General features: G+C 53.4%; 1 protein-coding gene across 1 annotated transcript in view; it reads left to right on the top strand.

Moving 5' to 3' along the window:
- The window catches only part of COTL1 (coactosin like F-actin binding protein 1), a 41,393-nt gene extending 38,813 nt beyond the window's left edge, over positions 1-2,580 (top strand). Inside the window, exon 4 of the mRNA XM_081108617.1 lies at positions 1,298-2,580. Coding sequence (XP_080964743.1) covers positions 1,298-1,408 — 111 coding nt within the window. The 3' untranslated portion in view covers positions 1,409-2,580. The remainder of the gene's footprint in view (positions 1-1,297) is intronic.
- Positions 2,581-27,435: the final 24,855 nt, after the last annotated feature.

Raw genomic sequence — 27,435 nt, 5'->3', positions numbered from 1 at the left:
TCCCAGGTTCGATTCCGGTCAAGGGCATGTGCCTTGGTTGTGGGCTCTATCCCCCGTAGGGGGCATGCAGGAGGCAGCTGATCAATGATTCTCTCTCATTGATGTTTCTATCTCTCTCTCTCTCCCTTCTTCTCTGAGATAAATACTAGTAAAATTATATATTTAAAAATTTTTTTAAAAAAGAATTAAGTTTGCCAATGTGTGGCAGCATCTGGTACACATAGGTGCATAATAAATGGTGGTCATTGTTTACATTATTTCCTTGTGGAATTTTTTTTTTTTGTGGTTGACCTTTTGACCTTCAGACTTGTTATTTAGATTTAGGTAAAATTTTCTGTCTGTCACCATCCTGAGATTGTTTTGTTTATTGAAGTCTTATGATGCACATAGTAAAATAACTATTGATTCCTCCTGGCTCAGAGTTATCTGATAAGCCAAGTCACCTGCTTCACTCATTCACGCCACTAGTATTTACAAGTATTTACAGAGTACCTCATGTGTGCCAGGCCTGTGGGCTTTTGTGGTCAAAACTTGTGCCCCCTAAGAGGGCACAGTGACCTGTGTATAGCTTATCACCGTAGCCCATCACATGGCATGTTGTTCATTAAATGAATGCAGGCAAGCCCCCTGCCCTCATGTAACATACTTGGTGCATTCAGTGCCTGGGCTGATCACTCAGACCTGGGACCAGACGCCCTGCACCGTGATGACCAGGGACGCCTGAAGCTGGCATATACCAGCTCATGAGAGCCGATCCTGTGTCTCTTCCCAGCTCCATGTACAGTGATGCCATGTTGGTACCTTGAAATCAACCACCGTGGGAATATTTACACCATGGAAATGGGCAAAAGCGACAAATCAGCCCTTCCCTTCTCTCCTAGTATTAAACATTTACCAGCACAGCAGCCTGCCTTTCCAGCCTCATCTCCTGTTATTCTCTTGGGCTGATCGCTCAGCCCAGGAGGTCTGAGCAGTGATTTTTCACAGATGAGGCAACTGAGGCACAGAGTGTTGAAGGAACTTGTCCAAGGTAAAGAGCCAGAAAATGACGGAGCCAGAATTCAAACCCACATCTGACCTGGCCCATCTCATCTCCATGGTCTTGGGACTACACAGTAACTTGACTTTACCCATTTTCTTATCTCTAGTCATGTGTATGGTTTATTTTCTGCCAAACCATTTATTTTTATCATTTCTTAGTATTTTAGGTGCCAAGACTTCCTGGTGTGTTGCCTGAGCAATGCTTAGTAGTAGATCTTGCCCCTTCTTATGGGGAACTCTTATTTTGTTCTTGCAGAATTTCGCTAAAGAGTTTGTGATCAGTGATCGGAAGGAGCTGGAGGAAGATTTCATCAAGAGCGAGCTCAAGAAGGCCGGGGGAGCCAATTATGACGCCCAGACGGAGTAATCCAGCCCTCCCCCTGCCCCTTGCCAAAGTCATTTGCCTGCTCTCCAGGGGAGGGGACCGCGGCCTCTGCTACCAGCCCACCAGCCCACCAGGGAGAGGAGACGCAATGAGAGGCAACACCCGCCACCCTGTCTGCAACCCACTCCCCTTCCCTGCTTCCCTCATGAGTCCTGCTATGTCCTCTCTCGCAAAGCTCATGGAACATCTTTCTTTTCTCTTCTTTCCTCTCATCCCTCTCTTTCTTGTTCTGAAGAAAATCATTGTGATGCCAAGATCATGCACATCCTCAGATCTGAGGCACCCCCTGTGGTGACCCCTTTCTCTCAGCCTGGCCTCCTCCGCCACCACCTCATGTTGCTTCTGGGCCAGTGCTACCACCCCAGTTTTCCTTGGCTGGCCCGCCTGCTTCCCGCTGAGGAGGCAGCTGTGCCCCAGCCGCATCATCCGCGCGGCCTTCATCAGCACACGCACCCACCCACGTGTCGGGCTCAGACCTCCGTGTGCTCCCGGGCCCTCCCCCACCTCATTCAGCGTTGCCTAAGCTACAGAGATGGGGCTCGGCGGTGCAAAGCCCAGGCCTGACTCAGACCGCAGGAGAAGGGAGGAGATTTGCCTTAAACGTTGCCTGGCATTAGCTCTGCCACAGGGTCTGCCCCCACCCCTTTGGCTGAAGTCTCGCTGTGGCAGGGAGTGGGGGCAGAGGTCTGAGCCCAGAGGTGACAGGAGTCTTTCAGGGTTAACTTCAGAGGCTCCCACGGCGACCAGGAGGTTAGGGAGAGAGGCCGGGGTGCGGAACAGGAACTTCTGCAGAACTGGAACTGATTCTTTGCTTTTGGGAAGGTCCTCTGCCGACAGCAGGGCCAGCGCGGGCCCGGCGGCCTCTCTGCCACCTCGGCTGTGTGCGCAGCGCCCGGCCCTGGGGGACCAGAGCACCCGTGGTTTTAATCCCAAGCCTGCACCACACGTTCGAAGGATGATGTTTTTGTGTTTTTTTTCAGAGAAAGATGAGATTGGGTTGTTTCTTCATGAGCACATTTTATATTGTTCTTTTTCTTCTTCTCTGCTCCTTTCATCTGGGGGGAGGAAGTCTGTGCTGTGTTGGGGTTGTGAAGAAAACCTGCACTCAAACAGTTTACAGAAATAAATGTTTTTTGTTTTTCAAAAAAAAAAAATTTGTCCGATTTTCTTATAAAGTTTCTATCAAAGGAGGCCATTGTCATCTTCAGATTTAATAGGCATTTATGGAACTACTGAGGGCGAGACATACTCACATTGAAAATCTTATTTAATTTTTAACAAACAACTTAAGAGATTAAGTGACTCCCCGGAGGCCACCCAGCTAGGAAGAGGCAGAGCTGGGGTTTGAATGTAGGTCTCCTGGTGCCTGTGCTGAAGCGCGTGAGGGCGAGGGCGTGGGGAGGCCAGGGGGTTGAGATGGTGGGACAGCAGGACGTGGGTATTTCCCGAGTGGCCAGGTGCCTCCCCTCTCTTCGGGGAAAGCCGAGAGACTACACCCTCCTTAGCTCGGCTGTGACATCCTTTCTGAGGTTGTCCTAGAGCTTGGAACCTGGACTTCCAGCACGTCAGACCCGGCGGGAGCTCAGAATCAGGCCGGAGGAGTTTCTGACTCGAACAACTGGGTTTGGAGAAACCGAAGTCAGAGTGAGAAGGAGTCCTGCCAGGTGCTGGCGAGGCCACGACCACGCTGCCCTAGAGCCGCGCGGAGCTGAAGGCCCTCCCGTGGCCCATGCTCCTAGCCCAGTGATGGCGAACCTTTTGAGCTCGGCGTGTCAGCACTTTGAAAAACCCTAACTTAACTCTGGTGCCGTGTCACATATAGAAGTTTTTTGATCTTTGCAACCATAGTAAAACAAAGACTTATATTTTTGATATTTATTTTATATATTCAAATGCCATTTAACAAAGAAAAATCAACCAAAAAAATGAGTTCGCGTGTCACCTCTGACACGCGTGTCATTAGGTTCGCCATCACTGTGCTAGGGCCTGCTCCTCTGCTCACAGCTGTGTGGCTTTAGGAGGGTTAGCTAACCTCCCTGGGCCTCCGTTTCCTCACCTGCAAAATCAGCAACAATGTTACCTACTGGGATAGGTGGGGAGGCTTCAGGAGCAGCATGGTTCTGGGGGTGCCCGTGGGGGGCTCAGTGTTACATCACGCCTGCCCTGGTTTTCCCTACACCCAGAACAGAGGGAGCCAAACTGGGTCTCTGGCTTCCTGGCCTATGGGCTTTTAGCTCCAGCCAGAGAACTTGGGGCAATTACAGATGAGGCTGAGTCGTCCGATCGCCCCCCTGCACCCCCCCCCCCCCCGGAAGAAAACCTAGGTTCTATGAGAACATTACAAAGGGACTAGGCCTGGTCTGAGGCATCCAAGAGGCTTCCCCAAGGAAGTGACACCTGAGGACTGAGGAGAGGAGTGAGGCAGGCGAAGGGGTGAGGGACGGGGCTATGGACACAGGCTCCATGGGGATGTTTGCTGAGGGAAGAGCAGAGCGGGTGGAGCTGGGTTTGTGTGTCCAGGAGCTTGGTTTTAATGGAAGGAACAGCTCAGGGCTTGGATGGGATCATGAGGTCTTCAGGGCAGAGAGAGACCTTGCCTTTACCATCTTTCTCCCCAGCAACTAGCACCTGCCAGGGGTCTGGTGTTTTCTGGCCTCCACCTGCTCCTTACCTGCCCAATCTGTTCTCCATCGGGGCCTGGTAGGGGTTAGGGACGGAGCTCTGGGTACTCCGTCTCCTTGCTTAGATACACTCTGAGTTACTCGACTCATTGGTTATTCAATAGCTGTTCTAGATTGCCCAATGTTGAATAGTGTAAAACCACCACCATTTGCTTTTGCCTTGATTTTCTGGGGGAGGGATTCAGGAAGCGTTGGGCGAGGTGGTTCTGCTAGCAGGGGTCTCATGTGGCTGTGTTCAGATGGACTGGCTGGGCGTGGCCAGCAGCTGATGTTCGGTCCTCCGGGAGGCCAGCTGGGCTGGGATCGGAGCACCCGGCACGGCCTCCTCTGCAGGACAGGTCGGGTGTGGACTCCTGTACGGCTGCTGGCTTCCCACAGAGCGTGTGTCCCAGAGTATACGGGAGAGGCCGACGGCCTTTTCTGACCAAGCCTCGGAGTCCCGGGGCAGCATTTCTGCTGCACTCCGCTGGGGAAGTGGCCGTGAGCTCCCAAGTTCCAGGGCAGGGACACTGACCTGACCTCTCAATGGGAGGAGTGTCAGGACCACTGTGACCTTTTTCAAGCCCCCCTCACCGTGAGCAGGCACTGGGCTAGGCCTGTGGTGCCCTCATGCTCAGAGCAGAGGAGATCCGCCGGGAAACAAGCCAGGATTGCAGGGTGCTCCCGCGTCCCCGGAGGTGGGAGGGGTGGCTGCTCCTGGCTGATTGATCCCAAGGGAGGCATCACTTTCTCAACTTTGCCGGCCTCCCTCCTGGGCCTTTACTCTCCAGGGGCCTCCCTGAGGCTGGAAAGGGGGGCCCAGCCCATGGTGGGGGAAGGCCTCCTGCTGCCCCACCCCCAGGACAGGTTGTCCTCATGACAGGCTCCCAGCGGCTTCAGGGAGCCACGGAGAGAGGTAAAGACAAGAAGCGAAATGGTCACTGCAAGGAGATGACTCATGGAGGGACGGGAGGCAGCTCAGCGTGTAGGTGAGTCAGGTCGGAGGTGGCCAGCCAGGGGCCAGCCTCAGTGTCCTCCTCTGAAATGGGCTGTATCCTAGATGTGGTGCTGCTATAGCAAAATACCATAGGCTAGGCCAGCGGTCGCCAACCGGTGGTCCATGGACACTGGTGGCCCGTGAGGTCCGAAGGTTGGCGACGGCTGGACTAGGTGACTCACAAACAGCAGGAACTTACTCTGATAGTCCTGGAGGCTGAAGCCTGAGATCGGGGTGTCACATGGTCAGGGGTGGGCCCTCCCTGGGCCACAGACTTCCTACGGTGTCCTCACCTGGAAGGAAGGGGCAAGGGAGCTCTGTGGGGTCTCTATGAGGGCACTGATCCCAGTCAGGAGGGCTCCACCCTCATGACCTGATCACCCCCACAAGCCCCACCTGATGCCATCACATTGGGTGTTAGGATTCCAACCTGTGAAATTGGGGGCACACACATGCAGACCACAGCCTTGCCTCACGTATGCACATGAGGACTAAACGAGACCGAGCTGTGCAAACCGCTTAGCACGATGTTATCGTAACAGTATGGTGGCTACTCTCTGTAGAGCCCTGGGAGCCCATCCTTGTTCTGGGGCTGGGCTGGGCTGGGAGCACCTTCCAGCCTAACACCAAGGCAGTGACGGAGTAACTAGATCCTTCTCCCCCTGCTTGTCGGCACCACCACCCATGGGCCCACCATTACAGTTCTGCATTCGGCAGGCGTCACGTTGAGAACGCAAATGCCTCAGGGATGTGTTTGCAGAGCAGGCTGACACCTGGGTGAGCCTTGGGAAGGGCTCTCAGACCCTCGGGTGGTGGGGAGGGGGCTGGTAATGGGTGCCAGCACGGGGTGCCGAGGAAGGGCTCAAACCCCAACTCTGCCGCTTACAGGCTGTGTGACCTCGGGAGGACACTCGGCCTCTCTGAGGTGTACCCAGGGTATGTCATGTGACCAGGCAGGGATCTATCACCAAGTACCTGTGAACAGAAATACAGTCCACCCCACACACACCTAGTAAGCAGCTGAGCCAGGATTTGAACCCAGGCAGTCCCAGGTTCAAGCATTTCTTCATTAGCTCATGTTAAGAGTAGATATGGGTCATAATGCCTCAGATCCCCCTCTTCCCCCCAAAACAAACAAACAACACCTCAAGGGCAGTTCCAGCCTCAGGGACAGAGTAAGAGACAAAACTGAGGCATGTGAACTACAAGACACCAGAATGAGTCAAGTAGAGGGACCCTGTCACAGGGTAATCCGTGCCGTTGTAAACCTGACCATCACCCCCCCACACACACTCACCCCAGGAGCTTTTCACGGCCCTGTGATCAAGTTTAAACTCCCCAGCAGGGGCCTGGGGCCCTGTATGTCTCTCCAGCCAGGAATGGGTCCGCTTCCCTCCTTGGACCCCTGACCTGGCCGTCCTCGCTCACTTTCCTGAAGGCCCCTCTCTTCCCTCTAGGGAGAGACTGGTCTCTGCCCTGCCCTGCCTCTTCTAGAAGGTCCCCCCCACACCCATTTAGTGGGCTGATGGGTGGCTTTCCAAAGATCTGCCCCAAACCTGTGCACGGGTCCTTATTTGGAAACAGGGCCTTGGCACACAGAAGGGGAGGCCACGTGAAGGGGAGACGGAGCCTGGAGGGATGCGCCCACAGGCCAAGGAGCAGCTGGAGCCACAGAAGCTGGAAGAGGCATGTAGACATCCTCAGACCCGCTAACGGCTGAAGGAAGCTCGCCCTGCCAACACTTTGATTTCAGACTTCCGGCCTCCAGAATATATTTGTTGATGTAAAGAAATGTCCAAACCTGTAGATAATTTTTATAAGAGTTTATTTGAACCAAAACGGTGACTTATGTTGGGGAGCAAAATCTCACATGCTCTGAAGAACAACAGTTTTGCAGCTTCTTTTGTGCATTTGAAATGAAGGAGGGAACATCAGGAAGATGGGAGAAAACAGAGCAGAGATTGGGTCACAGCAGCAGTTTTCAAACGGTGTCCGGTGTCCGCAAGGATTTTTAAATCCTGCAGGACCTGACTATTTAGTCAGGGGCACTGACTTCCTCTTAACCCTTAGATTGTCAGATAAAAAAGTGACAACAGTCAACACAACAAGAGCCATCTGGTGTGAATGAATAGAAATTATACCTTTTTTTGGTCATATCGGCAAAAGAAAATATTATTTTAGTGTGCTACAGGATTTTAGTAATTAGTTTATTTGTGCCATGAGATGAAAACGTAATATCCCTTCGCAGGGTGTCACTTCTGGCATTTCAAAGGTGTGCTAACCTGGATGTATGAGGACAATGGACAGCGCTGGCTTACAGCCTTTCACTGACCAAGTCAGAGGCCGGGGGCGTGACTCCCCACCAGGGCCTGCCCCGTTGGAACTTATGATCATCACCTGCGAGGTTACTTTCCATAGAGCCCTATTTTCGTCCACAGGTTTCTGTTGTCAGCCGCCTAGTTGGTGGTCATTTGTTACAGGCGCCCCGGGAACTCCCTCCCTCATTGGCTCCCCTCCCGGCTCACTGTGAACCTCTCTCTGGGGCAGGGACTGTCCCCTGTGCCTGGCATGTGGGTGCTGCGTAAACAATGGGACCCACAGCCCTCTCAGACCTGGATCAGGCCTGCTCAATGTTGAGCGAGGCAGAGGCCAGGGGCCTCCCTGCTTCCTCCACTGGGAGCCGGCTCCCACCTCTGTCTGTTCCCGGTCTCGCCCCTGGAGGGTAAGTGTGTGTCTTGTGTACCTGCCTCGAGCCCCTGTCTAGCTCCCCCACCTTCAGGGGCTGAACTGATTACGTTCACCACGTCCCCCTTTTAACCATCATGCGGGGCAGGATGGCGCGTGCTGCAGGCTGGGGCAGGTGTGGGGCCTTGGCCAAGGGCCGCACAGGGAGTCGTGGCTCCGGAGGGCTTGGCTGCAGCGGGCTGCAGGTCTCCTTGGGAAGGGGACACCTTCTGTGTGAGGCTGGGAGGAGGCTCGGTCTGCCTGTGCTGGTTTCGGGGAGCTGGCCCTGCAGCTGGGGGGGGTCGGGGGGAGAGAGAAAAGAGGCCCCCTTGGATGGAGGGCTAACAGTCGGCCGCAGGTTATTTCCGGTAAATCCAAGAGAACTAGCGCAGACTCGACATGGGTTGCCTCACCCCCCGGCAGTTCCATGTCTCGTGTCCCTGCCGAGGACACGCAAAGCCGTGGATGGCGTGCACAGACAAGAGCCTGCGATTCTTCCGGTAAAGCCCAAGGCACAAAGGTGATGTAAAAGGCAATTTGCAAAACGATGATGATTACAGAATGACTGCAGCGAAGCTAATTCTTCAAACTAAGAATATGAGTATGTGCACTTGAGCAAAATGACACCAATGCCGTGAGAATGAGTGGGGAGCCCTGGGGAGGGGCGGGGGAAAGTGTCAGCTGCATCTGTCCGTTTCATTTGTTTTTAAAGGAGCTGAAGGAAATGCCGACAATGAGGTGTAATTATCTGAGTAATGGGCAGGTGGGGATTTGTTCGATTAGTTTCTGTTTTCCTGTTGGCTTAGAAGTTCAGAAATGGTTTTGAAACAGGCAGAGTGTTACCGTAATGCATCCAGCAACCACAGGGAGGAAGGCAGCCTGCTCACCTGGGCTGATGACTTTGTTTGAGGTGGAACTGGTGGGAGAGGCAGGCGGGAGCTAAGGAAAAGCCACCAGTGTTTGTGGAGGGCCAACCAGATGGGAGCTCCTCAGTAGCATGAGGTTTGAGTTTGAAGATTCAAATGCCAACGGGAATGAGGCTGGTTGCTGCTGAGAATCAAACGGTTGGTCTGAAAGATGAATAGTCCCAGATGCTCAGAGCGCCCTCCTACAGGGTGCCTCCCTCAACAACACCCTGGGGCACCCACTGCCCAGGCCATCTCCTGTATCCCTGCACCCCATCTCAGCAGCCTCCTCAGAATCCTGCCACTGGGGTGCTTGCTGCTCTGGCACCCATCCAGCTCCTACAGCTCCTGGCACAGTGCCTGGCATAGTGTAGGAGTCAGTGAATGCTCACTTAATAAATGGATGCCACCCAAATAAATGGGCTTGTGCCACACAGAAGTGCCCTGCTTCTCAAAGGGTGTCCCGAGATACCCACAGCAAAACCACCTGGCGTGTTTGCTAAAATGCATATTTCCGGGCCCTGCCCCAGACTTACTGAGTCATGCTCTTTGGGGATCATCCCAGAATCTGCATTTTTAGCAAGTTTACCAAGCAATTCTTAGACCCTCTAAGGAGAAGGTCTTTACAGAGGGTAGAGCCAGTGGTTCTCCATGTGTCTGTCTGGTCCGGGACTCATCTGGGAACTCGGTGAAGGCAAATCACAGGAGCCTGGCCGGCCCTTGGAGTCAGAGCCCTGCAGGTGGGCTGAAGCCTGCCGGTAGGGCAAGCCAGCCTCAGGGCAAGGCTGCCGTGTTGGAGCTGGAGCCACTGTTTTGACCACACTTTCTCTTTGGCTGAAAAAGGAACATTGATTCCATTATAGAAGAATGCTGGGAACGGACTTACATTTTTTCATTTTATAAGTATTCCTTGACCTCAAAATATTTAGATAAAGATACAAATGGTCTGATAATCTGCCTCCTAGAGGTAACTATTGTCACATTTGGGGGTACAGCCTTCCAGGCTTGCTAACATAGCACACACAATTTCATTTTCAAAAACGGGGAGTATGCTGTGTTCATGTTATGGTAACCTGCTCTTCCCACTCACCAGTATACGCTGAACACTGCTTCACAGTGAAGACTACCACAGCCAGCACTTCTGGGAGATGGATGCTGGATGGCTGCACAATCATTAGTGTAGCCAACATTAACTGGCAAGCGGGTGACTCCTAAGCCAGATCTGGCCCCCACCGTGATTGGACTGCACATGCAGAGCTGCATGATTTGCTAATGCACCATGGCAGGAGGCTCCGTCCACTTGACCTTATGTGAGACTGGTGCCCCCAGAATGGTAGACTGCATGACCCACACTACAGCACGACCTACACAGCACGACCTACACAACAGCACGACCCACACAACAGCACGACCTACACTACAGCACGACCTACACTACAGCACGACCTACACTACAGCACGACCTACACTACAGCACAACCTACACTACAGCACGACCTACGCAACAGCACGGCCTACACAACAGCACGGCCTACACTACAGCACGGCCTACACAACAGCACGACCTACGCACAGCACGACCTACACACAGCACGACCTACACTACAGCACGACCTACACACAGCACGACCTACACACAGCACGACCTACACTACAGCACGACCTACGCACAGCACGACCTACACTATAGCACGACCTACACACAGCACGACCTACACACAGCACGACCTACACACCGCACGACCTACACACCGCACGACCTACACACAGCACGACCTACAAACAGCACGACCTACACAACAGCACGACCTGCACACAGCACGACCTACACAACAGCACGACCTACACACAGCACAACCTACACTACAGCACGACCTACACAACAGCACGACCTACACAACAGCACGACCTACACACAGCACGACCTACACACAGCACGACCTACACACCGCACGACCTACAAACAGCACGACCTACACTACAGCACGACCTGCACACAGCATGACCTACACAACAGCACGACCTACACACAGCACGACCTACACACAGCATGACCTACACTACAGCACGACCTACACAACAGCACGACCTACACACAGCACGACCTACACACAGCACGACCTACACACAGCATGACCTACACAACAGCACTCAGAGCCCCACCCCAAATTTTGAATTGGTTGCTAATGTGTAAAAATGAAAAGATTTCACATAAAAACCCAGCTCTCACAATTTTTTTGACAAATCCGACGATCCCATAACATGTGGATTACATTCCTGCAGAGCGAGGAGGGGCTGAGACTGAGTTATGACGGCCCATGCAGATTGGGGGGAAGGGTGCACTCGGGCCCTAGAGCCCCAACTCTCGGGTTAATTCCCCTGCCATCCTTTTCCGCGACCCTCTTTATGTTAACGGTCTGATTTCTATAAGCATTTGTTTGCCACCCTGGATGACACTTTTAAATATTTGTTGGATGAAGGAAGGAATTCCTCTTCAAAGCTACAACTGCCTGGAGACAGAGCATGATGCTTCCTCGATTTTATTTAAACAGCCCAGATGGGGAGTTGCTATGGCAACTGTGGGACCATATAGTAGGTTGCTTCTGGGATGATCAGAGTATCCGCCAGGAAACAGCACCCCTGCCCCCACTCCCTGCCCCACGGTAGTCACTTCCTGAGTGGATGCAGTGACAGCTGTTTAGCAGGTAGCTTGCTTTTAGAATAGAATGCTGGCTCTGAATGGAGCACAGGGGCTATTTAACACTGTAGAGTCTGGTTTCTCCCCCACTGAAGGTTCCTTTTATTATTTTCCTCCCCATGCATTCCCTATTTGGGAACAAACTACATTTAGGGAAGCACAGATTTGTCTTCTCATTAAAAAAGAAAATCAGAGACATTAAGTAAGTGGGTTCTAATCGGGCCCTGCTGTGTGACTATGGGCAAGTTACAAACACCTTTGAACTTCAGTCTCATCCCTTATAAACAATAACAACAGTTTCCATCTTATAATGGTGCTGCAAAATATCTGAAACATGGTCATGGACGAGGCATCAGCGCAGTGCTTGGCTAAGAACGGCTGTCACTCACCCAATTCAGAATGGCCATAAACCGCCATTACTGTGAAGGACCCTGGGGTTACCCAAGAAAGCTGGGGGGGGGCCGCATGTCATGGTCCCCTTGCTGCTGGGACTATGAATGTGTTGTTGGGCCTTGGGGCCAGATTCTGCCCTGTCTCCCGGGCCCCCATCTAGGTACTTGACCTCCTTATGGCATGTAGTCCCCGCCTGGGTAATAATACTTGCTACTCAGCATTCACTCTCACCTCCTTCTAGTGCTTTTATTTAGTTAAAAATAAATCCCCTAGCTCGGCCAGTGTGGCCCAGTGGTTATATGTCGGCCTCTGAACCAGGAGGTCATGGTTTTGATTCCTGGTCATGCATATGCCTGGGTTTCAGGCTTGATCACCAGTAGGGGGGACGCAGAAGGCAGCCGGTCAATGATTCTCATCACTGATGTTTCTATCTCTCTCTCCCTCTCCCTTCCTCTCTGAGATAAATAAAAAAATATTTTTTAAAAAGTGCCCCAAACTCTCCTAGAGCTAGGATCTGGGTGTAAATGTGGTTGTGCCAATTAGAGGCATTGACGTGAGATTTGGAAGGCAGGAGAGAGGGGGCACCATCTCTCTGTGTCTCTGTTTCCTCTTGGCAAGCAAGCTCGCTGGGATGCTGGCGTCCGTGTCCAGCTTTGTGGGTGTCCAGAGCACGTGCAGGGCAGCCGTGGGGCTCTGACCCCTGGGTTGCAGTTCTGGGGGTGTGTTCCCTCAGCAACTTTCTGGTTTCCCTACCCTCCCGACCATGGCAGCTCCTGGTGGGTCAGTCCTGTGGTGTCTGGGCTGATTCCTGCAGGGGAACTTGGAGCTGCACCTGCTCCAGCCATCAGTGCTGTAAGCACCGAATCTTGTACCAAATTGCTTTCCGCTGGGAATACTGGGATCATTTCTGCATTGAGCCTGACCCATGCCACCTCCCTGGGTACCCATCCCTCTGGCTGCCTGCTGTGTGCGCTGCCCAGACCTCCCAGCACCAGCTGGGGCTTGACTCTGATCTCACGTCCAGTGTAGACAACTCGCTTCAGGCTGGAGTCCGCTGCAGAGGCACTTACTTGTCCGGCCATGAGAACAGCCTGCGCCCGTGCAGTTCCAGGTTCTCCCTCCGCTCGGCCTCCGGGACCTCTCACTTAGCGCCGAGTGAGCTCAAGAGTCATTAAGGGATATTTCCAAAGATCAAATAAAGAGTCTGTCTTGAAAATGACTCCCAGGGTCATTACATCAAACGGCCTGTGAGGGGGGACCGGTTTTCCTTTAGGTGCCTTAAAAATGTTGTCATGGCCGAAACCGGTTTGGCTCAGTGGATAGAGCGTCGGCCTGCGGACTGAAGGGTCCCGGGTTCAATTCTGGTCGAGGGCATGTACCTGGGTTGCGGGCACATCCCTAGTGGGGGATGTGCAGGAGGCAGCTGATCAATGTTTCTCTCTCATCGATGTTTCTAACTGTCTATCTCTCTCCCTTCCTCTCTGTAAAAAATCAATAAAATATATTTTTTAAAAAAAATGTTGTCATTAGCCCTAACTGGTTTGGCTCAGTGGATAGAGCGTCGACCTGACCTGCAAACTGAAAGGTCCCTGGTTCGATTCTGATCAAGGGCATGTACCTTGGTTGCGGGCGCATCCCCAGTGGGGGATGTGCAGGAGGCAGCCAATCCATGTTTCTCTCTCATCGATGTTTCTAGCTCTCTATCCCTCTCTCTTCCTCTCTATAAAAAAATCAATAAAATATATATTTTAAAAAAAATGTTGTCGTTAAACTAGTGGTTAAATTGTGAGCTTTTTCTTACTAACGTAATCTTTTCTAATGACGAAAGTGGTGGATATTCAATGTGGGCCGAGCACTCCCGCCCTGTGACAGGGAGATGCCCCAGGCGGGGATTGTTCTGGTGGATTTATGAGCGCCCCAAGCAGATGCTGGGGGAGGGCTCTGACCTCCGCAGCCTGGTGACTGTGCTGAGATGGCATTGGGGGCTGGGCGGTTACTGGACTGAGAGAAAGAGGGAGGAGAAACCCTGACCGCAAGGCTCAGCCAGTGGTTCTCAACCTTCCTAATGCTGCGACCCTTGAATACAGTTCCTCATGTTGTGACCCAACCATAAAATTATTTTCGTTGCTACTTCATAACTGTAATTTTGCTACTGTTATGAATCATATTGTAAATATCTGATATGCAGGATGTATTTTCAGGGGTCGTGACCCACAGGTTGAGAACCGCTAGGGGGAGGCGAGGTGGGGAGGGTGGGGGTGGGACACACCAGCTGTCAGGGAGGGGCCTGCGGGAGAGTTCTAGGGGGTGAAGGCAGCCCCCACCTCCCCAGGGCTCTCACAATCCTTCAGGGATCTTAAAAGCTGGCTCCTGCTTAGAATTTTTTCTAAAAGGCTCTTGACAGTAGACATGAAGCCTCAAGGGCTGCAGGCCCAATTTAGGGTCTCAGGTTTCATCTGTGCAAGAAGGGTCAGGTCTGGGCCTGCCCTGGAGCCCACAGCCCTACAGCCTCTGTGCCAAGGTGAGAGATTGGTTGGTAGTTTGGGGAGGGGAGCAAGAGCCCTTTCCTTGCAGGAGGAGCTTCCATTTTCATTGAGGGCCTACTATGTGACATGCATATATCACTTTTCTGCACAGGGGTATATTGAACTCTTTTACAGAAGAGGAAGTTGAGGCTCAGAGAAGTGGAGCTACCTGCCTAAGATCACAAGCTAGGAGGTGGCACAACTAGGATTTGAACCCAAGTCTGTTGGCTCCAAAGTCTATGCTTCTGTCTTTTTTCCCCTTTCTCCTCCCTTCCTCCCTCCCTCCCATCAATTCTCTCCTTCCTCCCCCTCCTCTGCCTTCTTCTCCCCCCCACGCCCTCTTCTCTCTCCCTGTCCCTCTCTCTCCCTTTCTTTTTCCTATCCTCTTCCTTTCTCCCCTCCCTCTTTATGGAGGAGTTATAGGGGCGGAAATAGAATGTTGGGGAGCCAGCTAGAATTGTAAGAAATAGGAATCATGCTCTGTTAACCGTGATTGTTTGATTCTGATTGAAGAAGGCACATTCTAAGCTGGCTAGCAGCTACTCACGCAGGACCTGGGAGCTCACCTGGAGATGCAGCCCTTCCTCCCCACTTGGAGCTGCCTATTATCATGGAAAGATTAACAACTTTGTTGCAGAACCAGCATAGCCAGCCCTTGGAAGACCCCCAGCCCTTTTGCACACCTGCAGGCCTTGGCAGACCTCCAGCCTGCTTACCTGTTCACTGCCCATCTGGCATACCGTTTGGCTACTTCCCCATGTAATCGTTTGTCCTTCTACCCAATACAAGCAGCCGACTTCTGGTGGGCTGCAGAGCAGACTTTTGTGGATGAACTGCTGCTCTCCCGGACTGCCGGCAGTATTGGAATAAACGCTCATCTATGTCAATCCTGTCGCTGCTTAATTGGCTCAAGTAGTGACAGGCAGCTCGGACCCAATGTTTGTCTGGTTGCAGAGGCCATGCGCAGCCCCCAAGGCTCTGGCCTCCAGGCCTCTCTGCCCCGCAGACAACTTTCTTTTCTTCACAGTTCTGCTCCCTTCCTTTCTCTATTCCTAGCACATAGGAGGGCACCTGGGCCGTAATGGGCGCTCAGTAAATGGGGCCACTGTCTTTGTCCTAAAATATTGGCAGTGTGACAAGGCCTGGGAGGGTGTGTGGGAAATTTTCCACATCTTGTGTTGATTAGGCTTCGTGAGATGGGCTGTGTAGATTTCTCCAAAGGCCAAACTGGCGACTTCAGTAGTTATTTGTACTGAAGTAAAAAGAATCTTTAATAAACCTGGGAAGAGGGGGTGGGGATGGGTAAGGGCACCAGGTCGGGAGGAAGATGCTGCAGATGCTTCGAATAAATTTCCCCCTTGGGGCAGTGACAACCACTCTTGGGGACCTCAGTAGTGATGACTGACTCTTGGGGGCTCCTGGTAGTGACAACCCACATCAGCACTCCTCCCCCCCCCCCCCCCACCACCAAATGCTCTGGAAATCCATCATAAGAACAAGACACAGTACCTCTTTCATTATTCATGACTTGCACTTTATTTCAGTTAAAAAAAAAAAAGCTAATGCCAGAGGCCATTTTCATAATATCCTCCTCCTGCTCCAATCCTGAAACCCTACTCTGGCCTCTGGTTTCAGAGTTTCCGATTTCAACCCTGGGATGACCTGATGGCCACTTCGCCTTCGGCTGCCAGGTGTCGGCGCGGGGGAGGAGTCCCCACGCCGGCGAGGAGCCCACACGGGGAATGGCCAGCCCACCGGGCAGAGGTCACCGGCCAGAATGGTACCACTGGCCTGTGGCCCCAGACCGGTGCTTTTGCACATGCAATCATGGGGCCTTCACCCAGGAGGCTTTTGAGAATCAACAAACCCTCCAACTAAGGGAAGTCGAATGCCAAAGGCAATCGCTGGAGACACGGTCCCGCAGAGAACAGGGTGTGTGGGGACCCGGCTCTCGTGCTGATTCTGCCGCAGACAAGCTGTGTGGCCCTGGGGGGCCGCTGCTTCTGTGGCTCTCAGCGTCCCCTGGGGTGACGTCCATCTTCCCAAAAGGTGATGGATGTGAGGCTGGCAATGTCCGCTGTGATGCCAGGACATGCAGAGGAACAGTCATGGTGTTCGTTGCTATGCATTTATTGGAATGTATTAAAATACACAGCAACAGAAGCTGGCCCTTCCAGCAGCATTTCTGTAGAAATGCACCCTGGGTAGTGCCCCTAGGCAGGGCCCAGCCCTAGGGGCAGCCATAATGCCTTGGATGAAGAGGTCTGCGGAAGGCCATGTGCTTCAGGCTCTGCTAGTTTGCAAGGACCCAACCGTGGGTTTCCCAGGGGGAACGTCAAGGCAGGACCAGAGCCAGGGTTGATTATATGCCTGGGAGGTGCTGGGCGTTGTGTGGGCGTTAACTGCATCCATTACATTATATGGACTGTCTGCTGACGGAGGCTCCGGGAAGCTAGAAAGAGAGAAATCATAGGAATTCCAGAAGTCAAACTCGGGACTCTCTGACCTCAAATTCCTGTGGATGACGAAGTTTAGGCTGCCATCTGAAGGCTGAGGAAGTGTCCATACAAGATCTGGGGCATTTTGGGGAGATCTGTGGTAGGTTGAATAATGGCTCCTCAATGTCCAGGTCCTAATCGTGGGGACCTGTGACCAAAGTGACTTGTGAATGTGATTAAGTTGAGATTCTTGACCTGGAGGGGTGGGGGGTGCGGGGGGGAGTGCCCTGGGTGACCCAGGTGGCCCTATGCAATCACACGTGTCCTTGTAAGGGAGGCAGAGGGAGATCTGGCTACAGAAGTAGATGCAGATGGTGGGAGGGGAGGGAGGACACAGGAAGCAAGGCTTCCCGGTGGCCACAAGCCAGAGGCTCAACACTCATGGGTTCATCATCTAATCACTCGCCTCCTCATTCACCCCCTGCTTCACCGCCTTTATCAGCCATTGACTCATTTCATTCATGGATCCTCCTGAGCCCACACGCAGCGACAGGCACTGGTGGTGAGAAAGCGCTGCTCCTGCCCTCAAAGAACCAACGCATTCTTTTTTGGTGCCGAGAGACCACTGGGGTATGAGGGTTTATGAAGGGAACAGGGGTACAGGAGCCCAGGGGAGGCAGCAATCAGAGAGGAGATGCCATCTGAGCCAGCCTTGAAAGGTTCATTCGTTCGTTCATTCATTCATTCATTCATTCATTCATTCATTCAGTGTCAGCCAAATACTGAGTGTCAGCCATGTGCAGGCATTGTTTTAGCTGCTGGGGAGACATTGGGGAGATACCAAGGTTCCCATACTCTTGGGGCTTCTAGGCCAGGGGACTGAATTGGCCAAGTAGAGATGGGGGTGTAGCCAGCAGCCAGTGTCTGGGCCAACAATGTGTAGCTGGTGAGACTGTCAGCGGGAGCCACCAGGCAGGGGCCAGCCCTAGGGGCAGCCATAACCCCTCCTCCCTCTGGCATTTATTGAGTTTCCCCTTCCCCTTCCCCTTCCCCTCCTCCTCCTCCTCCTCCTCCTCCTCCTCCTCCTCCTCCTCCTCCTCCTCCTCCACCTTCTTCTTGCAGGCACCATGCTCAGGGCTTTCCCTGCCTTTCTCATCCTGGCTTCACAACAGTCCTCCTCAGTGGCCACTCATACTAGCCTCTCTTTGCAGATCTTAGCGAGTTAAGCCGCTTTGGACACTTCTTCCCTCTGTGTGATTTGCTCCCTCTCCTGTGTGCCCAGGACAAGTGTCCATCACTCCATTACAGTCCTTCGTCCCTCCAGCGCCCTCTCTGGAGGGCAAGGACCTCGCGGAGCACAGCAAGTGCTCAGTGGCTGTGTGTGGCGGGACTCTTCCCCGGCCCCCCTCTCCAGTCCTCCCTCGCCCCCAGGTCTCAGGATCTGGCCTCCACCTCAGCGCACTGGCTCCCAGTTCCTTCCTCCACTGAGGTGCCAGGGACTGATAATAGCGAAGCAGTGCCCTTCCAGGCAAGAGCAGTAATAAGGGAGGCGAGCTTCCATGTGGAATTTCAGGCACCAGGGAGGGGAGACTATTTGCCGCTCCCACTGTCTTTGCTCCAGCCAGTCACCCCCAGAGAACTGGCTGCAACGACAGGATCGGTCATGGAAGGGGCCGAACCGGAGACTCTCTGTCTCCCTGTCGCTGTGATGCCCAGGGGACACCTGCCTGCAGTAGCGCCCACAGGTCTCCCAGACCTTAGGGAGGTCACCCAAGTCACCCGTCAGCTTAGGCCTCGCCAGGGGGTCAGTACCCCTTTGTCAGTGGGTCCCGGTTACTTTCAACATGAGAGAAAACTCAAGAGCAACAGGGCTGGAACCCAGCTCCCTCCCAGGAGTCAAGGGATTTAGAATCCAGAGGGTCAGGACCTGTGCCTCCATTCACCGCAGTCGTAAGGAGACGCCAGCTTCACCCTGAGTGTGCCCTTTCCTCCCTCCAGCCCAGATGAAATCAGCAGACCTGCTGGGGGGTGGCCCGAGGGCCTGGGAACAGAAGTTCCAGCCACCGCTCTGCTGCCCACACTGGTGTGTGGCCCCTGTGAGCCACTTCCTCTCTCCGGGTCTCAGCTTCCTCGCTCAGACGTGAGGGAGGCCGATGGGGAGGTTGTGCCCGGGCCAAGCCAGCCCAGGGACCGGCACCGGCCTTCCCGGACCGCGAGGGCTTACGTTTCTGGAGCTTCGGAGTTTTTAAGAGAAAACAGAACTTCTGGATTTTTTTTTTAAATGTGAAGAGTTTATCATACTGACTTTTGTCGTTTTAATAAGATGTCATTTTAGGAATGTGTGACATGCATACCTGAAAAAGATGTTCACATCGAGAGCGTACAGCTGGGTGGATGGTTGAAAACTGACAACGCAGGTCGGCGGCCAGATCATGAATCAGAGCATGTCTGCTCCCCCACAGCCCCGCCCCCACCCCCCGCCCCCCACCCCCATCTCCGGAGGTGACCACTGTCCTGACCTCCAACACAGGACGTGCGCCTCGCGGGTCTAGGTGAACACTTTACCCATATGGTGTTCAGGGTGTTGTTTTGTGTCCGGCTTCTTTCTCTCCACATGACAGTTTGGGACAAATGATAGATCACTCAGGGGGAGAGAGGAGAGACACATCAGTGTGAGAGAGAAACATTGGTCGGTTGCCTCATGCACATGCCCTAACCTGGGACGGAATTGGCAACCTGGTATGTGCCCTGACCAGGAATCGAACCTGCCGCCCTTCGGTGCGCGGATGACCCACTCAGCATGCTGGCCGGGTCTACATGAACACATTTCTATCGTGTCTAGCCCAGGAGTGGGACTGCTGGGTCGAAAGAAGGCAAGCGTTTGGGGGAAGATAAATTTTAGCCGAAATCTTCCTATTTTTACGGTGACAGAAAACAACTGGCATTTGTTTAAACAAGGGAAACAGTCAGTAGACAGAATAGGCCTGCGGGCGGCGTTTCCAACCTTTGGTCTAGATTGGACTTAGCATTCTCTCTGAGCCCTCACAGCCTGTTAGCTTCTGTTTTTAATTTTTTGAGGTAACTCCATACTGCTTTCCAACAGCAGTGCACAAGGGGTCCCTTTTCTCCATACGTGTGTCCCTACATTCCGTGCAGCGTTATTGACAATAACCAAGATCTGGAAGCAGCCCAAATGCCCGTCAGTACATGAGTGGGTGAAAGGGCTGTGGTGCCGTTACACAATGGACTATTACTCTGCCATAAAGAGGGCACCTGCTGCTCTCCACCCACTGGTCCTGGGAGCCCCCTCCTGGGCCCACAGAGCCGGCGTGGCTAGCGTTTATCCCACACTCACGTGGCCACCCCCATGATATCAGCATTATTGTCATCACCCCTTTAAGCAGACAGGGAGACGGGGCAGGGAGCTGGGAAGTAGCCTCCCACGTGGTAGCTGAGAAGCGGGCAGATTTGAGGACTGCTGTGTCTGCCCCCAAATCCTGCGCCCATCCCTCCTCTTAGGCAGCAGGCCTCCCTGCAGGTCCAGGCCCCTCGCATGGGGAGGGGAAGATCGTCCAGAGGGAGTGAAGAGCCTTCCAGAGAAGGGGACCTGCAGCCCGAGGCATCGGCCAGGGCGGCACCAGCTGAGGGCCTGGCTGGGATTGATGGCCGGGGTTGGCAGTCCCCTGGGCTGGTGAGGGCCAAGTGGGGGCACAGCAGCCTGAAGGGGCCCAGGGCTCCTGCAGTGTGCAGCGAGGACGGGCAGTGGCCATTCAGAGCGCGGCGGCTTTCTGCAGTGACCACGAGGTCGTGATTCATAATGCATGAGAGGTCAGGTGGGGGGGCCCCGCCGGACACAGGGCCTTTGTTCCCGGTGGGGACTGCGGGAGCACTTTCCTCCTAATCGTCTAGGGGAGGAAGGAAGCAAAGAAGATTTATTTCCCAGAGTCTAATCGGCTTCCTTTGGGGAAGCCGCTATCTGCCCTGCACAGAACCTGCCCCCCAGAGAAAGCTTTGCATTGAGTTACGAAGGGTCAGACTTGAGGGGCCGAAGATCTATCGCTTCCTTTGGCGTCTTAGAAACTACGCATTCTATTGTGCATTGTGCATGGGTGCGCGTGTGAAGTTTCTCTCCAGACCGGCCGTTTTCACAGATACGTGCGTTGTTCACCTCCCGGCCTCTTTGTGAAGTTCTGTTGGTTTGGCTTGGTTTGTTTTTATTAGTAAACAGGAGGAGGAAGAAAATGATGAGAGCAGATATGAGTTTCCCCAGATCAATAGCTCAGCTGGAAATGGACTGAAGGTCGAAGGTCAACTCATCCATCACCAACTACATTTTGATGACCCCTTAGAAGGCAAGCCCGAGGGAGAGTGAGCAGGAGGCGGTTAAGCAGTGAACTTCGGGCTGCTACAGCCGCTGGCGGAGGAGGGGAAGGGAGGGCCGGGGGAGGGGGTTGTTGAATGTGTTTCACAGGAAGTTTCAGGGCAGACTTGTTTGTGCCAACTGCTGACTCTGTTTGCTGCTTCTGCGTGGAAGCTGTGCTGGTGCCGAGGGACCCTGTGCCTTAGCCAGAACTGACCGAATCAGCGCTGGACGCCTGGTCCCCGCTGGCCCGTCCATGTCTCTGCCCTAGGAAGTTGTCATCGGGACAGATTCTGGAACAGAGGAGGCAAAACCTCTGGTGGGGCTGGCATCAGCATTGTCTCACTCAGAGAGAGAATAAGGTGGGGGGGGGGCCGGGGGGGGGGGCGGGGGGCGGGGGGGCGAGAGAGACACAGAGAGAAGCCTGCTGAGATCCTGTTGGCTTTCCAGGCCCCGCCTCTGGCCCTGGGCTGCCTGACCACATTCTTTATGCAGGAGCAGCCATAATGTTTGGGGCTCACTGCAAAAGCAGACCATGGACCCCATTGTCAAACATTTTTAAGAATTTCAGGGTGGTGACAGCAGAGCATGAGACCCAGTGGGGATCCCTTCCAAGCCTGGGACCCGTGCCGCTGTACAGTGGGACACCCATGGAGCCGGCCCTGGGCTTGTGGGCCCTGAAGCCAAAGAATCTTTAGCAAGACAGGCTGATTGGAAAGGTGTTCCTCCCTCTCAAAGGAAAGGTATTTCAGAACTCCTAGAACTGCATCCGAGGGGGCAGCCACAGGCCAGGCAAACTCAGAGGACAGAAAAAGCCCAGGATGACTAAATAAAGGGCAAGAAAGGCATTCCTAGCGCAGGCATCTAGCAGGGAGTCCAGGATGAGGTGGGAGCTGGGAGCAAACTCCTTTAAAGGCTGTGCTGCTGGGCATGTGCAGACAGAGTGGGGTCCGGGGAGCAGCGCCTGAGTAGGGCAGTGCAGCCCCAGAACCCAAAGGGCCTAGCACAAGCGCATCACAACGAAGAAAGGGGGGCTGGATCAGGTCAGAGCAGAGAGAGAACTTTCTCTTCTCCCAGTGCAGCTGAGGGGCTCATCACAGAACAGAGGGGGTGCACATCTGCCCTTTGGTGTCTATTGTTATGTTTAATTAACTGTGCAATTAACTGAATACTGTTCTCATTCTCCATTATGAGTTCAAATATTCCCATCCAACCCTTCATAAAATCTCCAGGTAGCAAAGGAAGACATGCGCCCTCACTCTTGGAATGGGATCAAGCCCACCTGTGTATGGCAGCACAGTTGTTGGGGTTAACAGCCGTGGACAAACTACGGCCCGTGGGCCGGATCCGGCCCATTTGAAATGAATAAAACTAAAAAAAAAAAAAAAAAAAAAAAAAGACCGTACCCTTTTATGTAATGATGTTTACTTTGAATTTATATTAGTTCACACAAACACTCCATCCATGCTTTTGTTCCGGCCCCCCGGTCCAGTTTAAGAACCCATTGTGGCCCTCGAGTCAAAAAGTTTGCCCACCCCTGGGTTAGAATGAACGGGAGAGGTCGGCAGTGTCTATAATAGAGGCTCCAGACTGGCTCGTCTCTGCTGCCTGGGGAGCACCTCACATCCCAGGCATTGCTGGGGCTGATGGGGTGTGATGGGTTGGAGGACTGGATGACTGGGACCACACCAAGCCTACATCCCTGTGACGTGTCACTCCCTTGGTTGTCATCGGTTCTGCCCACGCATCAGTAAATTCCTGTTGAGGGCCGTCTTGTAATACTTTGGAATCCACCGAGTTAAATGTCAAGGAAATCATGGAAGTTCTTTCACATCCGGCTTCACTATGTCTGTTGCGTTTTCCTGATTAATGGCCCCGCGAGTCCTGCTGGAAGAGGAAGGACGTGAGCTGGCGTGCAGCCCTTCGTGCACTGGCTAGGAGGCCAGGCGAGCGGAGGGCAGGTGTGGAGGGAGTCGCAGCATCTCCGCTTAAGGGCTGTGTGATCTTGGTGAGTCACCTAACCTCTCTGAGCCTCAGTTGCTCTCAGCTGTAACATGGGATTAACACTAGTTCCTACCCCACTAGGCTGCTGTGAGGATAATAAAAAGTGACCCAGCATGCAGTGATGCAAATTATTGTTATTGTGTTATTCCATGCTGGTTCCTAAGGGGTACTGACTTCTTTCCCAGATGTTCCGAGGCCATCCATTGCGGAACCTTGCTGGGGTTGAAAGGAGGGCAACCCATGGAAGTGCGGGCAGGGACAAGGTTATGGTTGTGTGTGTTGGTGCAGAAAAGAGTTAACCTGGCAGATCCGAGAGGCTCTTCTTAGAAAGGCTGCTTATAAGGCCGGCCCTCGGCTGGCGCCTGGGAACTGGGCACTTGGACGCACTGTTCCCTGCATCTCCTGACTAATAAGGATGCTTTAGGATTTGCTGGGTCTGTTTGCACAAACAGTATGGTTTATGCTGCACACCTGTTTTCTTTTTTTTTTTTTAATATATTTTATTGATTTTTTACAGAGAGGAAGGGAGAGGGACAGAGAGTCAGAAACATCGATGAGAGAGAAACATCGATCAGCCGCCTCCTGCACACCTCCTACTGGGGATGTGCCCGCAACCAAGGTACATGCCCTTGACCGGAATCGAACCTGGGACCTCTCAGTCCGCAGGCTGTTGCTCTATCCACTGAGCCAAACCGGTCTGGCGACACACCTGTTTTCTTTATGGAAAGCTGGAATTCTGGTTCGTGCCAGGCAGAGGGTGCCTCTGTGACCAGGCCCAGTAAACCCTGACTCTGAGTCTGCAGTGAGCTTCCTGGGCAGAAGCGCTGCTCCCGTTGCTGTGGGAAGAGTGTGCTCTGGGCCGCCCCTCCCGGGAGAGGGCGGAGGAAGCCTGTGCGTGGGCTCCTCTAGACTCAGGTCCCGTCCGTCCGCGGGGGCTGCGAGGAGGAAATGCCATGGACCGAGAGGATGACACAACAGGCATCTGGAGGCTGGAGTACGGGATCAAGGAGCCAGCAGGTTTGGTTCCTGGTGGGCCTTCCTCCTGGCATGCAGGGGGCCACCTTCTCCCTGGGTCCTCACGGGGAGGGGAGACGGGAGCTGTGGCCTCTCCCCAGAGGACGCTCATCTCATCGCGGGAGCCTTGCCCTCCTGGCCTCATCCAAAGGCCCCGACTCCCAGTGCCGTCACGTTGTGGGTGAGGGCTTCAGCACGCGCTCTTGGAGGGACGTGACATTCCGCTGCTAACACTTCACCCCTGGGTGTTTCCCTTACGGTCTGGTCTGGCTGTGTACGATCTGACTGCTGCTGAAATGAAGCTTAGCCATGAATACAAATGGGTCTTTCTAGTGAATCTCTGAATGTGGGGGTGGCCTGAGGGACCCCCGACACAATGTGTGACTGTGTGTGTGTGTATGTGAGTGTGAGTGTGTGTGTGAGTGTGTGAGTGTGTGTGTGTGAGTGTGTGTGTATGTGTGTGAGTGTGTGTGTGAGTGTGTGTGTGAGTGTGTGTGTTTGTGTGTGTGAGTGTGTGTGTGAGTGTGTGTGTGAGTGTGAGTGTGTGTGTTTGTGTGTGTGAGTGTGTGTGTGAGTGTGTGAGTGAGTGTGAGTGTGTGTGTTTGTGTGTGTGAGTGTGTGTGTGAGTGTGTGTGTGAGTGTGAGTGTGTGTGTGTTACTTCTTGCTTTTTGTTTCTTGGGGTAGTTATATTACTTCCATAAGGAACAAATAGCTATGCTTATAACTCTGTCGAATGACCGTGAAGTCATGGTGTGGCTCAGTAATAAGGTTACGCTCGCGGTGCAGCATCCGCAGTGACCGTTTCCAGCAGCTGCTGGGCTGTGGGGCTTCCTTTCTGCTCCTGGCCCTCGGCCCCACCCCCCTCCCATGGCGATGGGGTTGTCAGAGCCCGCCGCTGCCTGCAGGAAACGGCTGGTGTCCTGGAGACAGGCCTCCCCACTGGATGGGAACTGAGTGTGCGTGTGAGGACACACCAGCGCTCCCAAGTATAGAGATGGGGGTTTGAGCAGCCGAGGACGGCGCTTCCAGGAATGGGCAGGTCCTCGGCCCTCCCGGGGAATTCCTCTCAGTGACGCCCAGACGACCGGCTGCTCTGTCAGCAAGGTCTGCGCTCGCTCGTGTCACACTCACGGTCCCAGTGATTGTCCTGGCTTCGCTCATGGATGAGAGGATCCGAATGGGGTGATTTCAGCCAGCAGACTGGACAAAGGGACACTGTGCCCCAAATGCAAATCCAGCAGCCAGATTGCCCATACATTTGCAAGTTGGTAGCAGTTTGTGTGTCTTTGTTCAGTACCTGCTCCTTGGCTTGGAGGGGGTGCTTGTCCAGAGTTTCCAGAACTGGCGGGACGGTGGGCCTTCCCCAGCCTGGGAGGTCGTGGGTTGGCGAGCGAGTGAATGAATGAGAGCAGGAGCAGGGGTAGCTGTTGGAAAGCAGCTCAGGATCCCAAAGGGCAGCGGCTCCGGTGAAAAAGGGAGGAGTGTGTAGTGGTTAGAACAAGGGCTGGGAGTCAGACTTGGTCCCCTGGCCTGCCTTGGCCACAGTGAACTTGGAACCTCTCTGAGCCTTTGTTTCCTCATCTGTAACATGGTTCCTTCCTTCCTTCCTTTCTTTTCAAAACTTATTTTTTTTTAAAATATATTTTATTGATTTTTTACAGAGAGGAAGGGAGAGAGATAGAGAGTTAGAAACATTTATCAGCTGCCTCCTGCACACCTCCCACTGGGGACGTTCCCGCAACCCAGGCACATGCCCTTGACCGGAATCAAACCCGGGACCCTTGAGTCCGCAGGCCAACGCTCCATCCACTGAGCCAAACTGGCTTTGGCTCAAAACTTATTTTTATTGATTTCAGAGAGGAAGGGAGAAGGAGAGAGATAGAAACATCAATGACAGAAAGAATCATTGATCAGCTGCCTCCTGGATGCCCCATACTGGGGTTGGAGCCCGCAGCCCAGGCACATACTCTGATCAGGAATCGAACCATGACCTCCTGGTTCATAGGTCAAGGTTCAACCACTGAGCCACACCGGCCAGGCTGTAACATGGCTTCTACATCAGCAGGCACTGTGAGGATAGAAGGAGATCACGCCCACCAAGGGCAGGGACCGTGTTAGTCGCTAGCTCCTTGGGGTCCATCATGATCAAAGGTGGAGGGGGTGGCGTTTCTACCTTCCTGTGGATAAAGAAAGACAGGGGAAGGGAACTCGCCTTTATCTAAGTCAACAGTGTACCAGAAACTTTATATTTTATTTCTCCAAACAAGAATCTCACGAGGCAAAGCTTTGTGAACTTAAATGTGTGCACGTATTTCCTGGGGAATCTTGTGAAAACGTGGATTCTGACTTAGCAGGTCTGGCGCTGGGGACTGAGATGCTGCATTTCTCACAGACTCTCAGACCATGGGGATGCTGCCGGTCCATGAGTACACTTGAAACGACAATAAGGTAGGCAAGTATTACTGCGCCCATTTCACAGGTGAGGACACTGAGGGTCAGGGAGGAAGCCCAGGTCTGCCTGACTCTAAAACCTGTGCTCCTTCTCCCATGCCACTAAAGGCTTCTCAGCGGCCGGATGACATCTCGATTGCCATAGGGAAGGCAGGTACATCAGACAGGCGTGGGCAGCGTGGAGCCGAGGCAGAGAACGAAGGAGGGGCACATACTGGAACGTTATTGAAGCGCTTCAGGTGGGAGGACATACAGTCCCAGAATAGAGTATGTGAGTAGAAAGGTGACAGACACAGTGAAGGGGGTTGTTTCTGAACAGAATGTTATGGTTTTATTAACACAACTACAGTGTGCACACAGCCGTCTCTTCATTTTCCATGCTGCGCAGCCTGGCATTGGATTGTGACCCCGATGGCCAGCAGGGCTGCTCTTCCCGCAGCAGCTTTGCGGTTCTTGCAGGAAATGTGAGCGATCTCCGCACAGTCAGGCGCACATCAGCAGCACTTCAGGCTCCTTGGCGCTGTGGACCAGGAACTGTGGACCAGGAACTTCCAAAGGCCGCTGGGCAGCACATGTTTTGTTTCCTTGTCGCTCTCTCAGAGCCCACGCTGGGCATCAAGAGCTGGCCCTTGGGTCTTCTACACCTTCCATGGCCAGTGCCTCTGGGTGTCCGCCCGTTGTGCTTCGTTTTGACATGTTGGTGCCGGATGAACTTCTTGGTCCTCTTTTTGATGATCTTGGGTTTCATGGAGGGTCTAGGTGGCCATGGTGCGGAGTAGGAGATGGTGGCCAGCCACGTAGGCAGCCCTGCGGAAGAGCTACTGTGAAGATTTGGAAGG

This window comes from Myotis nattereri, assembly GCF_964212035.1.
Source record: "Myotis nattereri genome assembly, chromosome: 15".
Classification (NCBI taxonomy): Eukaryota; Metazoa; Chordata; class Mammalia; order Chiroptera; family Vespertilionidae; genus Myotis; species Myotis nattereri.
Note: the sequence above shows the minus strand (reverse complement) of the source record. Positions and strands in the feature narration are given on the sequence as shown.